This window comes from Saccostrea cucullata, unplaced genomic scaffold, assembly GCF_032062105.1.
Source record: "Saccostrea cucullata isolate Sc308-1 unplaced genomic scaffold, CSIRO_AGI_Scuc_v1 ctg368, whole genome shotgun sequence".
NCBI classification, from domain to species: Eukaryota; Metazoa; Mollusca; class Bivalvia; order Ostreida; family Ostreidae; genus Saccostrea; species Saccostrea cuccullata.
In genome coordinates, this window is record NW_026930642.1 from 309873 (window position 1) to 323882 (window position 14010).

Below are 14010 nucleotides of genomic sequence, written 5' to 3' on the forward strand. Positions count from 1 at the left end.
AAACAGTCTCTGATAAATTTAACAGTAACTTTCATATTTCCATGCCCATGCTAAAATTATTTTATATTTTATAAATATCAAATGTGTTTCTAAAGCAGAATTTTGAAAAAGAAAAAATTTCATCAATGACCTACAAACATTTTTTTTTTTAAATGTAATGGTGTGTGTGTGGGGTTTATGGGGAGGTCATATCTTTTTTTGAAAACATGTAATTCATATACTTTCCAAGAAATAGATCTATCAAAGCTTCAAATTTTATGAAACTAAGAAGAAATTATGAAGTTTTAGATTTTATTATTTTAAGTATTATACCATAAACAAAATTGGGTGTTCTTTTTTTATTTAATCCATCTTGATACAGAATAAAAATTAGTACCAAGTCTTAAGAGTGTATTTTACTGAGATTACATGTGCTTTCTTATGTGGTACATGTTTTTTAACACGTGATATATTTTTAACCCCCCCCCCCTTCCCTCCTGTCTTAATATTGAATCGGGTTCGAATTCATAGGATGATATAAACTTCCGGTTTCCGTACTTGGGCAGAATGAACAAAGCCTAACCACAACTTTTTTCTTTTTGTGAGTATTATAATTCAGTATGTTCATTACTTTCAATCCATTAGATTTTTCATGCTGATAAAAGTATATTATATATATACCCTGGCACGTTTTAAGCTTCTGATTGCAGAAAATTGCCCCAAGAATGGGCAAGATCATCGAATACGATCGGATCAATTTATAAAAAAAAATATCAGTGAGCATGTTACAGGCCCAAAGTAAAGAATAGAATTAGGTTCTCTACTTACGTAATAGTTGTTTTTCCAGTTTATTTCTTTTTCATAATACAAATCTAACACATAGTTTGTTTTTAACCACTGTTTTTTATAACCTTACCAACTTTATTCAGTATCTTAGAAATAAAATCAATGAATGTGTGCATTATAGTTTCTAACACACAGATCGAAATTGTCCAAGAATGTTTGCAGATTAAAAATATTTATGAGTAACTTACAAAGGAAAAAGTGGGATGTTATGTTATGCCAACAACTGGAGATAACTCTTAGAAATGTGAAATTTGTATATGTAGTAGGGATGTCAAATCAGTCAATTTTTAATACTCGGTTACTCGGACGTTTTTCCGATTGAGTACCCGGGTACTCGGTAAGAGTCTAAATAAATATGAACAAATTAATTGATAACTGTAAAACATTGTAAACTCTTTTAGAAATAAAACCACAGGGTCTGATGGGAGGTTTACCCGTAAATGTTTCTGTTGTAACAATTATGACCACTTTGTGCCAGACGAAAAGTTAAATTAATTTTTTTAAAGTTCAATTTATTTATCAGATAAATACGAGAAATGAAATCATAAATGGTTCACGGTTTTAAAAAAAATCTGCTCCGTAATTGTAATGTATCTCTTTGATGCGTTTGACGTCGAAGTGATCAGTAGTCAGAACTACATACATGTACAGTACCATCTTGATCAAGTTCTCCTATAACTGAGCGGATTTATGATCTTCGTACACTTGTCGATCCTAGATTTCATAGAATTATGAGACGGTATGTTGTAGTTTTATGCAACGATGGACATCAGTTTTTTAAAGCCTTTGCTTCAACCATTTGTATTAATTGGCATGTATCAAACGCATCCATATCAACAATCGCACGTGCAATATCGTCTGCCTCTTTCCCCTAGAATTTACGGCTTTTTATAGAATTGATAAAATTATCTAATTTATTTAAACATAATAGTTCAATGAAAACAAATAATTAAGGAAAACAAAACATAAGGGTAGAAGACAACCGAAGTTGAGAAAAGCCAGGTAGGTAGCAGGTGCTTGGTCACGGTAATTACGGTATAAACACTGCCAAAGGCGATAACGGTCATTACAATGCGTAGGAAACCCTAATTACTGTATGTACAAGCGCAATGAACATTTTACGTTTTAAAACCGACATTTTAATGCATTAATAAATAATCTTAGAAATATTTAAAATATATAACTGTAGACATCCCTAGTATTTAGATTATCTTGAATTAGATTGAAAGGAATGTATATAAAACTGTAGTAAAAAAATTTCAGCATCTGCATCAGTACGTCAGAAAAACACACCATGGGTCGCACTGTAACACACAACATGCTGTATAGTGCAAAGTTGTGTTAGCATGTTATGTGACAGCGCAACATTGAGTTTTGTGAAGATGTGTTTGCACAACAGCATGTTTTGTGACAGAGCAATAGCGTTTGTGTGAAATTGTGTTCTTACAACAGCATGTTTTGTAAAATTGTGTTAGTGCGACAGAGTGTGTGCTAGCACAATTGGCATTATTACCATTTGCAAAAATGCAATAGTCATTGTTCGGAAAAACACGCTGTCGCTCTAACACACAACAAGTCATAACACTAACTTGTTTGTACTATTTTGAACCTTTGTACTATCACAACTTTAGAAAACTCTCTGTCGCTCTAACACACAACACCCCGTTGCACTACGTGGTCACACTATCACAAAACACTCCGTCGCACTATCACGAAACACGCAGTCATACTATCAAAAAACACACCGTCGCACTATCATAAAACATGCCATAGCACTATCATAAAACAAGCCGTCGCACGAATACAAAACACTTCGTCACACTATCACTTAACACGCTAATACAGATTTGCTCTTAACAGTGTGACAGTCATGAGTGTGTTGTGTGTTAGCGCAGCGGCATGTTTTTCAGAACACAGTTTTGAGCTTCTGCAAATGGCCCTATCCAGACACCATACATAATATTCTTACTAATGTATCTTGTGAATAGACAATTTTAGATGTTTTATCTATCCAAGTGAGCTTTTCTGATCATATTTTGTTCTGGTGTTCATCTGTCTGTTTGTCTAGCTGGCTGACTGTCTGTCTGTCTATCTGTGAACCTTTCACATTTTTCTTCTCAAGAGTCAATTTTAACCTGCCACATAGTATCCTTAGGCGAAGGGGATTCAAGTTTGTTCAAACAAAAATCCATTCCCTCTTTCAAGGTGAGATACTTAGGAATTAGTGAAATAATAATGCCATCTTTAAAAATCTTCTTCTCGGGAACCACTAGGCCAGGAAAGATGAAATATATTTTCCTCAGGTAGTGTAGATTCAATTTTGTTCAAATCATGCCCCCGGATGTAGGGTGGGGCCAGGCCTAAAATAAAATATTATTTGTTTGCAGTTGCCTACCGACCCACTGAAAATGCACCCGACCCAAACTTTTTTTCAGCCATTTTGTAATATTTTTTTTTTCAAATTTTTCAGGATATTGAAAGTGTTTCATTGTCAATTTTTGTCTTTATCAATCAGTAGTTTATACCAAGAGTGGAGCTTATTCATGTATAGTAGGCCTATGAAAAACTTTATTTTATGTTATCTAACAAAAATCTGAAAACAATCACTATTTCCCCCCCCCCCCTAAATAAAGGTCGTTAATTGATAAGGTAAAAAGAATGCCTACCTACCTACCCAGTCTAAAAATTATAGGCCGGCAACTGCAAATGAAGAATTTTTTAAGCTTGGCCCCACAATGAACGATTAAAATTTCACATAGGAATACATATGAAAATTCTTTGAAACTCATCTTTTCAAGAACAGCAAAGCTGTGATTGGTCATATTAATATGGAAGCATCCTTAGGTATGGTAGATTCAAGTTAGTTCAAATCAATTCATGACCCCTGGGGTTGAGATAGGGCCACAACAGGGGATCAACATTCTACAAAGAAATATATAGGAAAATATCATTAACATTTTTTTTTCAAGAACAGCAAAGCCTTCGTAAGTCATATTTATATGGAAGCATCCTCAGGTAGTGTTGAATCAGGTTTGTTCAAGTCATGACCATTAGGGGTAGGGAGGCCCACAATGGGGGATCAAAATTTTACATAAGAATAATTATAGGAAAAAGTTTTTTTCTCAAGAACAGAAAAGCCATGATTTGTTATATTGATATGGAGGTACCCTCAGGTAGTAAAGAATCAAATTGGTTCAAATGATGGCCCTTGTGGCCAGGATGGGGCCACAATTGGGGATCAAATTTTAGCAAATTTATAGATAGGGATAAAAATCTTCAGCTCAAGAACAGCATACCCATTAGATTGCTATGAAAGCATCATTGGGTAGTTATAAATTCAAGCTCAGTCTTCACAACAATTCTTTTTCAGCACAATCCCTTCGGGCATGTATACTGATCATTTGAACCCAGCCCATTGAAATTTGTGCATGCTCTACTCAAAATTCATTCATATAGCAGATATGATTGTGCAACAAAAACATAAGGATTTTATATTAACTATAAGGACAGTGTTTCTGTTTTTAATTTCTCTCGATCTTAAGTTTAAATTGTTTTCAGAGTTTTAAATCAACCATGGCCTGCCTGTCTGACATTTTCTTATATTTTGTCTTTTTGATCACTTTTGACTCTCATGCTAGTCGTTTGTTGGCAGGTTTAGCTGAACTGAATTTCAGAAATAGGACAACTGCACCTGGCATCAATAAATATTTCACAATTTAGCAAGAAACTTCAAGAAAACAAATAGGTTAAATTAAACACTTTAATGATTACGATGGACTATCATTTGACAGGTCGTACTGAGAATGTAACTTAAGATGAATGTAGACTGGCAATTCATCTTAAGACATTACATAGCAAGTTTACGCGAATAACTGGGGTATGACAGAAGAAATGGCAAGTAAACATCGTGAATCAAAAGAAAATGCCAGCTGGCATATTTACCAGGTCCCCGGCATCGGGCACCCAGGTTATTTCGAAGACTGCAAGCTCCCCCCACCCCTGTTAACTTTTCAATACTGAATTGAGTTTTGCTATTTTTCCTAGCCAGTGTGCTCAGGTGAGCAATGTGGCCCATGGGCCTCTTGTTTTACACCTGCTATATTTAGCTGTTATTTTTTATGTAGCTATTGTAATTTGCTGTTGTTTTCTGTGTAGCTGCTGTATTTAATATCTATTGTATTGAACCACTTATCATAATCACCCTTTTCTAAACATTTATTAGGTCCATGGGATATATGATTTCCTTTCTTTGTCCGCATTGTTGAATTTTGATCTTTGTTCATGTATTATTATTACAAAATATGCATTGATTAACTTGTATATCCTTTAAAATTTGAAACCCAACTAACTTCTTTTGAATCTCGTGAAACACCATGAATCTCTTCCTGCATCTCGTACTGAAGTTTATTGTTCATTTATTTGATTTCAAGGATTTTTTACTCTTTTTTTAAAACCAGTTTATGGTTCATATCCTTTATACTCTTCCTTAGTACACCTTTATTTACATACAATAAAATGTACCCCATATCTGAAAATAATAATTTATGTCACAAGTTTCGATAGCAGTTTGTATAAACAAAGTCGTAGAACAGAACTGTGGTTTTAATATTAGTCAAAAGTGGATTTTGATAGCTGTTACTGACATGTACCAAATCATTACTGAACTGGTCCCTCTATTTGACCTGATGAGAACTGTTATTAAATCACATGTCTGAAATGATTCACAGCATCCTTCGGGTTTATTTTCCGACTTCTTAATCATATGTAATAACAATTCAACATAATGATGTCACTGAAGGTTTGTTTATTTTTTGCCAATAATTAACACTGAGCAGGAAGTTCCTCATTCAATCTAAGATACTGATTTCACTTGAAGGGAAGTCGAGCACATAAATAGTACAAGGAGTGCATGTTTACAAAGTGTGCCATGTTCAGTCTTATTGAGACTGATTATTAACATTGATAAATATCATTAACCTAATTTGGATTGCTTTTCAGATAAATGTGTTCATGAGTGCCATTGTCAGGTTGTAAAATGCAGGATCTTAATTTGAAGTGAAAGTTTTTGACAAAAATGTCAAGTGAACAAGTGGAAACATTAAGGTAAGCAACGAATATTCTTATGATCAAAATGTAATTTGTTTTGAAATTTTAAAGAGAGACACTACAGTCTGGAAAATTAGATGCTTAAAGGTATGAAACAGCACTTGAGATGATTACTGATTCCCATTTCTGCCTTTTTCCTGAAGTAGTACTACTTTCAAAAGAAAAAAAAAATGAAAACAACATCAGTGATAGAGGCACGAAATACTTCATGTCCATTTATTTATGACATTTATGTTTTGGACAGCTGGTTTCATCCTGGTTGTGACCGACACACGGCGGAGAGTTTACTATTACAAAACGGAGTGGATGGGACTTACCTCCTGCGACCCAGTTCTAAACCGGGGGATTACGCACTCTCCGTCAGGTAAACATCAACTACTAAGTTTTAACAATGGAGCATTGGACATTTGGTCTCATTAGACTTTACGTTGGATACTTTGACTTAGATCTAGACTCGCAACTCTAAGCGTGTAAATTAAAATAGTCTTTATATGAATGGCTATGCTTTTGAACTACATACATGTAATACTAAGTTCTATAAACCAGTGATTGTCATCTTTATTTGCTGAATAAAATCTGAAAGACAGGGTAAGTTTCACTTCATGGCCAAGCTCTTACTGGGGCAGATATTTCCTTTTTAGTCCTGTAAATTGAGTTTAGATCAGTATAGTACTCTTTGAAATGACATGTCTATGATCTGTTGATGAGGCAAAGGGGTCAACTTTGAATCTTTAAGTGTTTTTGACGACCCTGAGGGGGGTCACCAGGTGCTCCAGTACATTTAAGTAGACAGTATTTTAAGTCTGTATGTACTAATTGACTGTTTTGTATACTACTAGATGTGACTCATCTGTGAAGCATTACCCATTAACCTGGACGGGGACGAATTATAAATTCGGGCATGGAGAATTTGATAGTGTTCAAGATTTACTACACCACTTTCAGAATAAACCTCTAATTGGCTCCGAGTCAGGTACTTTTTATATCAAACATTATTTTAATAGCAAATTATCTTGAAGTATGTTATCTAGATAGATTATATTTTATATACAATGTATAAAATATGTATGATGATTTACAGATTTGTAAATATAAATAAAATTCAATGATAAAAATGCACATATTAATGAAATGGATGGCCTTGAAAGTTCTCATGATGTTAGACTTGCACATATGTATTATACAATTATGGACTTCAGTGTAGGTCGATGTGTGGTTATAAGGACTCATGGCAATTGATATTGACCGAAGACACAGAAAGTGATAGCGAGCGAGCCTGTGAGGTTGCTATCATTTTCTGTGTCTGAGATCAATATCAATATTCACTCAAAGTGAATGCACTGATACAGTCCAAACTGAATAGACTCAGTTGTCATTATGTCAAAATGGTTAAAACACGCTTCTTATATTATGGCGTCATGTTCTACGTAACTTTGGTGCAACTGAACAGTGTCGTGCGATATCATTTTCCATGGACACGCTTTCGCGTCGGCATCACAAAAGGAGGAATATCACATGATGTTTTTTCAGCAAATAAAAATTACAAAAATAATCTTCTTATATAATATACAAGATTATAGCATTCTAATTTGGAAAAAAAATCTGAATATGGAAAAGATGAGATAAAGGGAAAGTATGTTTTATTTAGTAAGTACGGATGTATGAAACTATACAGTGTATTAGGTGTGATTATTAATTTTCAAGAAGTTCCTAATGTATGGTGCCTTTTATTAATGAAGGTTATTAGAGATGACAAATTTCTTTAAGATGAACTTTTTTGTAGGTCAGCTAACCCTCCTTAGTTTTCCGTACCCTCGGGTAATTGATGAACCTAACATGTATGATACAATTCGAGTCCATGCTGAGTTCAGCACCGCAGACGATTTCTCCAGAGGACCTGAATTCTCAGTGCGTACTTCTGTTTAAATAAGATGTCATCAGATGTAATGCTACTTATACTGAATTATCTTTCAAAATTATTTCACATATTGAAGTTCATCAGTTAAACTTTGTTATCTCAAGATATCTTGAATACCATGGATACTATAAAATCACATACATTTATGTGTATTTATGGGGTCAATTTTTCAAGGTTTGAGGAAAAATGTTGCTTTGTGGGAATATTTGATTTCATGGTTGGAAAATATTTAGTAGACTAGTTATACATATGGAATTTTACATTTGGTGGTGGTCATTAATTTGTGGGTCTCTCCATGCCTCGAAAACAACGAAAATTAAACCCCATGAAACTAAGTGATTTCACAGTATGTCAAATTTAATTGGAAGTCCAAACTACTTTTTCTTGTATTTTAACCTAGGCATTTTGAAAACCCAGATAATTTGGGATAATGAGAGTTATGGTAACTGTACATGTCTTTGTTAGATTGTGATCAGGGATTTGACTTAAAAATTAAATTACATGCATAATCAATGTAAAAGAATGTAACGATCAGAAATGAAAATCAAGAAACATTTATGCCTAACATTAATCCTGTTCTCCATGCATTTCTTTGTAGATTAATTCAAAGGAGGGATTTTTAACAAAACTTGGATCCACATTCAAGGTTATGTTGTTGTTTTTTTTTAATTTACAAAATCAACAGGAGTTGATTAAAAAGATAAGATACCGTATATACTTGCATATAAGTCGGTCCACACATAGGTTGGTTGTATTTTTTAAGCTTATATTAGAGGGATTGACCCTCTAAAAAACAAATCTTTTTATAACCTTTTAAGTCGAGGTGTTTTTGACCACAACTGGACTCCCCAAAAACCAAATTATAAGCGAGTATACATTGTATTTGGTAATTAAACTTTCACACAAACAAAACAAAAGGTATTCTTTTCAATAGATCATTTTGTGATATTTAGTAGTGAACATGAACAGTAACACCTTGGATGTTTATATTTTGTTTGTTTGACTTTTACAGACATGGAGGGGCCACAATAGATATAGATATAAGAAGGGGTTTGTCCTCACCAGTTACTCAAAAATGTGGCCCATGGGCCTCTTGATAATTTATATACAAAAAGTTGATAAAAAAGACAAAACTCTAGTACCATATTTTTCAGGGCATTATGCAAGTCTTTTTATAACTTGAGTGTCGGACAAGAAGTGCCACAAAAAACGGCTCTCAAGTATAAAGTGTAATTAAACTTTCATTAAAACAGAATGTATTCTTTTCAGGTGGTCATTTTGTGATATTAACTGGTAAGAGTGGACATTAATAAATACATGTTACAGTTACATGTGGAATGTACATGTTTATATTTTGATTGTTTGACTTTTACAGACCTGGAGAACAAGATGGTTTGTCCTACAGAAAAATGAGCTCCGATATTACAAAAATAAAACAGACAAAACTCCCATCAGGGCATTAAATCTAGACGAGTGTTCCGAGTGCCAAAGAGATGGCTCTCACAAGGGAAAGTTCAATGTTTTCAGGTAAGTAGTGCTTTGGCATCTGGTTCATCTACCTTGTATAAAAGATGCTAGTTTTCCATGTGTAGTAGGTAGGCTTGCATATTGTTCAAAATCTAAACTCTAACAACTTGTTAAAATTTTGTACATGACCCTGATGAGTCTATATTTTGTAAAGAATGTGTATTTACAAAGTCAAGTATTTTTTTGGTATATGTTTACTTCTTGAGAGCATTTTCAATTTATTAGTATAAACAAGTGTCCATACCTATTGCAGAGTTGTGTTTAAATGGCGGACATTTTACATGTATGCCACCACTGAGCAGGAATGTAACGACTGGATTTCTCTCATTAATTGGAGGCTGGTATGTAATATTGCTCGTCTGTCTGTCTGTGTGATGATTGATGTGGGGTTTTAACACTTGCCTAATTATTAATGACTGTGTGTACATGTTAACTACAGAGTAAGCACATGCATAGTAAAGCTTCGTTCAGAATTACGGCAAAATGGTAGGTGGAGTTCTTTTGCAAGTTTTAATATTTTGGCTTTATCAGAATCTTTGAAATGTACCCAAGTTTGCATAAATACATGTAATCAGGCATGAGATGAGAAGCAACATATAGCTGTGGAATTTTTGAGAATGCGCTGCAGTATATATATTTCAAGTGCCATATGCAAACACATGCAAAAGGATTATACACAGCATTACTTCTCTGCACAGATAGGAAACATTTCTGAATTTAAAAACTGTGGTTTTGGAATAAAGAAGGAGAAGCAACTCATTATTCTCTGAACATACGTAAGGCTTATTATGTATTTACATGTACAATTTACATGTCTACCAGTATGTTCAATTCTCCATGACCCTAACACATGCACAGAATAGCAATGCTTTTCTGCTTCAGAAAGTTTTCATGCACACAAAAACTATATATTAAGCAAGTACATTACAGTGCACAACTTTGAAGAATTACAAATGAACCCAAAAAATGTTGCCTGGGTGGGTGGGTTGTGTCTATCCAAAGCTATATTTATCAGCAATATCAACTGTCATGGTAGCTTATTAGGCAGACCGCTTGGGCAGTAATAAGAAGATCATGGGTATCCCTGGCTGTGAGAAAACAAAGTCAATAAAAAATAGGTAGAAATGTTCCTTGGCCATCCACTTAGCCCTAGGCAATGAAAGTTACAGGTATTTCAGACAAGACTAAAAACAGATGACCCATTTACTGCAGGTGTTGACATGTACCAGTAAGATCACTTACTGATCAATAGCCCCAACTGCAAGTAAAAGTCTAACTTTGAAGCCCTTCACCAGCATACGTGACATCTCATATGCATCTTGCAATCTTGCAATATCTAATAACTTTTTTTGGAGATATAAACCAAGATGAGGATTAAGATCAATGCTACAGGTCAAGGTCGTATTGGATAGTGTACAAAGGTTTTGAATTTGCATCCAATTTATTAAGAAATCAGTTATCAATAATGATTATATTTCACAAACACATACACTGTACTGTATCAACTATCCAGTATGTATATGTATTATTTTTTTTAAATTTGACTTTTAAATACCTTTATTGGTAATTTTTCTAAAAATATTTGATCAGATTTCATTGCATGTATTAGCCTTTATTTACTTTGGTATATTATTGCATGTCTAATATATATATATATATCCAATGAAAACCTTTGTTCCAGGTAATCACCAAAACATATATTAAGACAAGGTTTGCTTTGGATCAGAGCATTTATTTTAACCCTGATACAGACAATTTAATTAGTTAAGGTCACATAAAATGACAAGTTACGTATACCAGTATATAAGTTATGGATGTGGGATTATTTTAAGCACATTTCACTCAAATTTACCACAAAAAAAAATGTGTGTTTAAAATATGACATATTTATTCTTGATGATTATATTATATATTTTCAATGTTGCAAAAATTTATGTTGTTTTTGATATTTACAAGAAATTCTGCTTTGACATTTGAGTACTAGACAGTTAAAAAAATTTCATTTGTCATTTGACTATGTACATGTAATTTGGTCCTACCTTGGTGAATGTTGAGCAGATATTGTTTGATCTAACTCAGTCTCTATTTTTCAGAAATCTGGTCATAAAAGACAATCTTCAGCAGCTGTGTGACCCAGTCTATAAATAGTGGCCTATCAAATCAAAGAACAGCAATAAGAAATGCCCAACAGCAAAGAACACTTGTCATAGAAATAACTACATGTATGTTGTATCCTATCTAATGATGGATGTAAAATCTGCATGCAGGTTTGGACAAGGGGTAAAATTCATAGGATTTAGATAGAGTAAATTTTCAAAAAATCAGTAAGATTAGCACCTTGCCAAAACTTTGTCAAGATATTTTTGTGAAATATTCTTTAAAAGGATAAATTTTTACTTAGTATATGTATATCAAAGAAAGCTAAACAAATACATAATCGGTGTTTTATCACTTTCCTAGAGCTGTATTTAATTTCCAAAGCAAAATGAACAGGTGGTGAAGTATATTTTAAAATTAACCTTTTTTAGCATTTATTGTAAAATACACTTGAGTATATATTTAATATATTAATTTATTTAAGAATACTGAGGGTAAATTTTGTGTTTACAACATTAGAATTGTATGTATGATATTATCTGTAGTTAGTGAATAACATTGTATAATGCTTCAAGTTGTGCTACCCTTACTTTAGAATTGCTGCGTGTGATACACTTACGTGTATGTGCTTTTGTTAATCAAGTGAAAGTGTGCCAGGAGAAAATTTGAGCTCTCCTTGCTAGAAAAAAGGAGCATTGAACCTTGTTGTTTTTAGATCTAGGCTATATTGTGTTAATATTTGTTTGTTTGTATTATATTGTACTTGTAAAGACAAGAAATACCAAATTTTGACAATGTGTAGTGAGTAGCATTTTGAAATTCTTTCATGTTTTTTTTTTAAACTAGGAGTTAGAAATGTTTTGAATTATTTATTGATAATCTTTTATATTTTTTAAATCTCTAAACAGCTTTAAGGGATAGAGCTTTCAGATTACCTGTTACCGTACACACCTTATTAGTGGTATCTGTACTATTTGCAGGTACAGTGTACATGAATGAAGATGGAACATTTCTGCCAGAATCAGTTGAAACCTAATTTTTGATAAAATTTTATTTTCTGACACAATACATTGTAAATGGAAAACTAGAAGTCTGTAATAAGTGACTATCATGATATGTATGTGTGTCTATCTTTGTTGTTATGTAAAACTCTAGCTTTGTTATTTTTTTCTTGCCATCTGTTTTAAAATCTCCAAATGTTACAGTTTTAAATGGAAATGCATAATCATGTATATACATGTATATGAATCATGTAAAAGTAGAAAAAGCTTTAAATTTTTCATTTACTGATCATACTTTGGAAACAAATATTCTAATCAAAAGTACTTTGTATGTTCTGCAAGCCAATTTTATTTGCGAGAAATATCTGCAAGTTTACAGTCTTCTCTTACTTGCAAATATCTCTGATTTCTAACCATTTACAGCAAAACTTGGTTATAAGGAAGTCACAGGGACCTATGAAATTACTTAGCTATATCCGTAATTCGTTATAACCGTATAAGAAATTCACGAAAATTATATAGCTGGGGATCCAAGATGACTTCGCTATATCCGTAAATTTGCAATATCTGTGTTCATACTAAACAAGTTTTGCTGTATTCACATTAGTATTTATGTAAAATAATGCATTTGTCATGAAAATTAATAGTCCTGGATATATTCCAAATTAACAACTTGTAAATAAAAGATATTGCAAATAATGATTGGTTTACAGTGCATATTTCTCATAGCTTGAATATTACTACTTATAGTACTTATTGTACTTATATAGAATTAAGTAATTTTGTAGAAGTATTTATTGAAATACTTTGGAACATCTGATAATTATGACACCGTTACTGTAAAATCCAGTATATTTCATGATTTATGTTGTGCACTTGACTTGTTTGTAATTCACAGCTTTTTTATGAACTTAGGTTGTAGTCATCAATTTTATATTAAGTTGCTTTATTTTTTTGCTTCCTCACAATATACACCTCTGTAAAGTGATTGCACCAAATTCTTTTAGATCTCAAATCTTAAATTTACTTTTATACTTAATTTGAATGCTTGTTTATAATGTATAGACAGTATTATAAGTGTGCTCACAAAGTCAGTTTTTCGATAGAAAATTATTTCTACAAACCAATTCATTGCTTGCTCAATGTTTCCCAGCAATTCCATAAAGGGGGGCTTTATAGACATACATTCACACAGATTTTAAAACTCAAAAATCAGCAATTTATTGACTCTTGACAACTTCCCTACTGGAAGTCAAGAATGATAACTAAAATTGCCAGAAATACTCAAGGAAACGAAAAGGTTCTCATCTTTCTTATCAATCTGAAACTTTTTAAAATGCGATTTTAAACTTTTATCCTCTTGAAATTTTATGTATATTTGTTTGTATTCAGGAACAATAGAGCATACAGAATAATTTAGGATTTACGTTTGCCACTATAAGGTTGCATCTTCAATTTGTTATAGAACATGCAGGTAATGCTACATGTATATATATGCAAATTTTACTGTCATATGTGACAGTGTTATAAATAGCA

At 32.8% G+C, this 14010-nt stretch overlaps 1 protein-coding gene across 2 annotated transcripts; it reads left to right on the top strand.

The window, feature by feature from the left end:
* Positions 1 to 500: 500 nt before the first annotated feature.
* On the top strand, positions 501 to 11656 carry LOC134229405 (dual adapter for phosphotyrosine and 3-phosphotyrosine and 3-phosphoinositide-like). Of its 2 annotated transcripts, XM_062711157.1 has the most exons (10): positions 501 to 580; positions 5824 to 5928; positions 6176 to 6295; positions 6771 to 6904; positions 7715 to 7839; positions 8448 to 8495; positions 9225 to 9376; positions 9630 to 9717; positions 9816 to 9862; positions 11470 to 11605. In XM_062711157.1, coding segments are annotated over exons 2-10 (744 nt in total). In that variant the 5' UTR covers positions 501 to 580; positions 5824 to 5899; the 3' UTR covers positions 11471 to 11605. The 2 variants fall into 2 exon arrangements, with proteins under 2 accessions (XP_062567141.1, XP_062567142.1); XM_062711158.1 differs by lacking the exon at positions 9816 to 9862 and having other exon boundaries at positions 11470 to 11656.
* Positions 11657 to 14010: the final 2354 nt, after the last annotated feature.

Coding starts and splice junctions, on each gene's coding strand:
- LOC134229405 (XM_062711157.1), top strand. CDS start 5,900: ATGTCAAGTGAACAAGTGGAAACATTAAG. Junction 7,840..8,447: donor CCAGAGGACCTGAATTCTCA/GTGCGTACTTCT, acceptor ATTTCTTTGTAG/ATTAATTCAAAGGAGGGATT. Junction 9,718..9,815: donor CTCTCATTAATTGGAGGCTG/GTATGTAATATT, acceptor TGTTAACTACAG/AGTAAGCACATGCATAGTAA.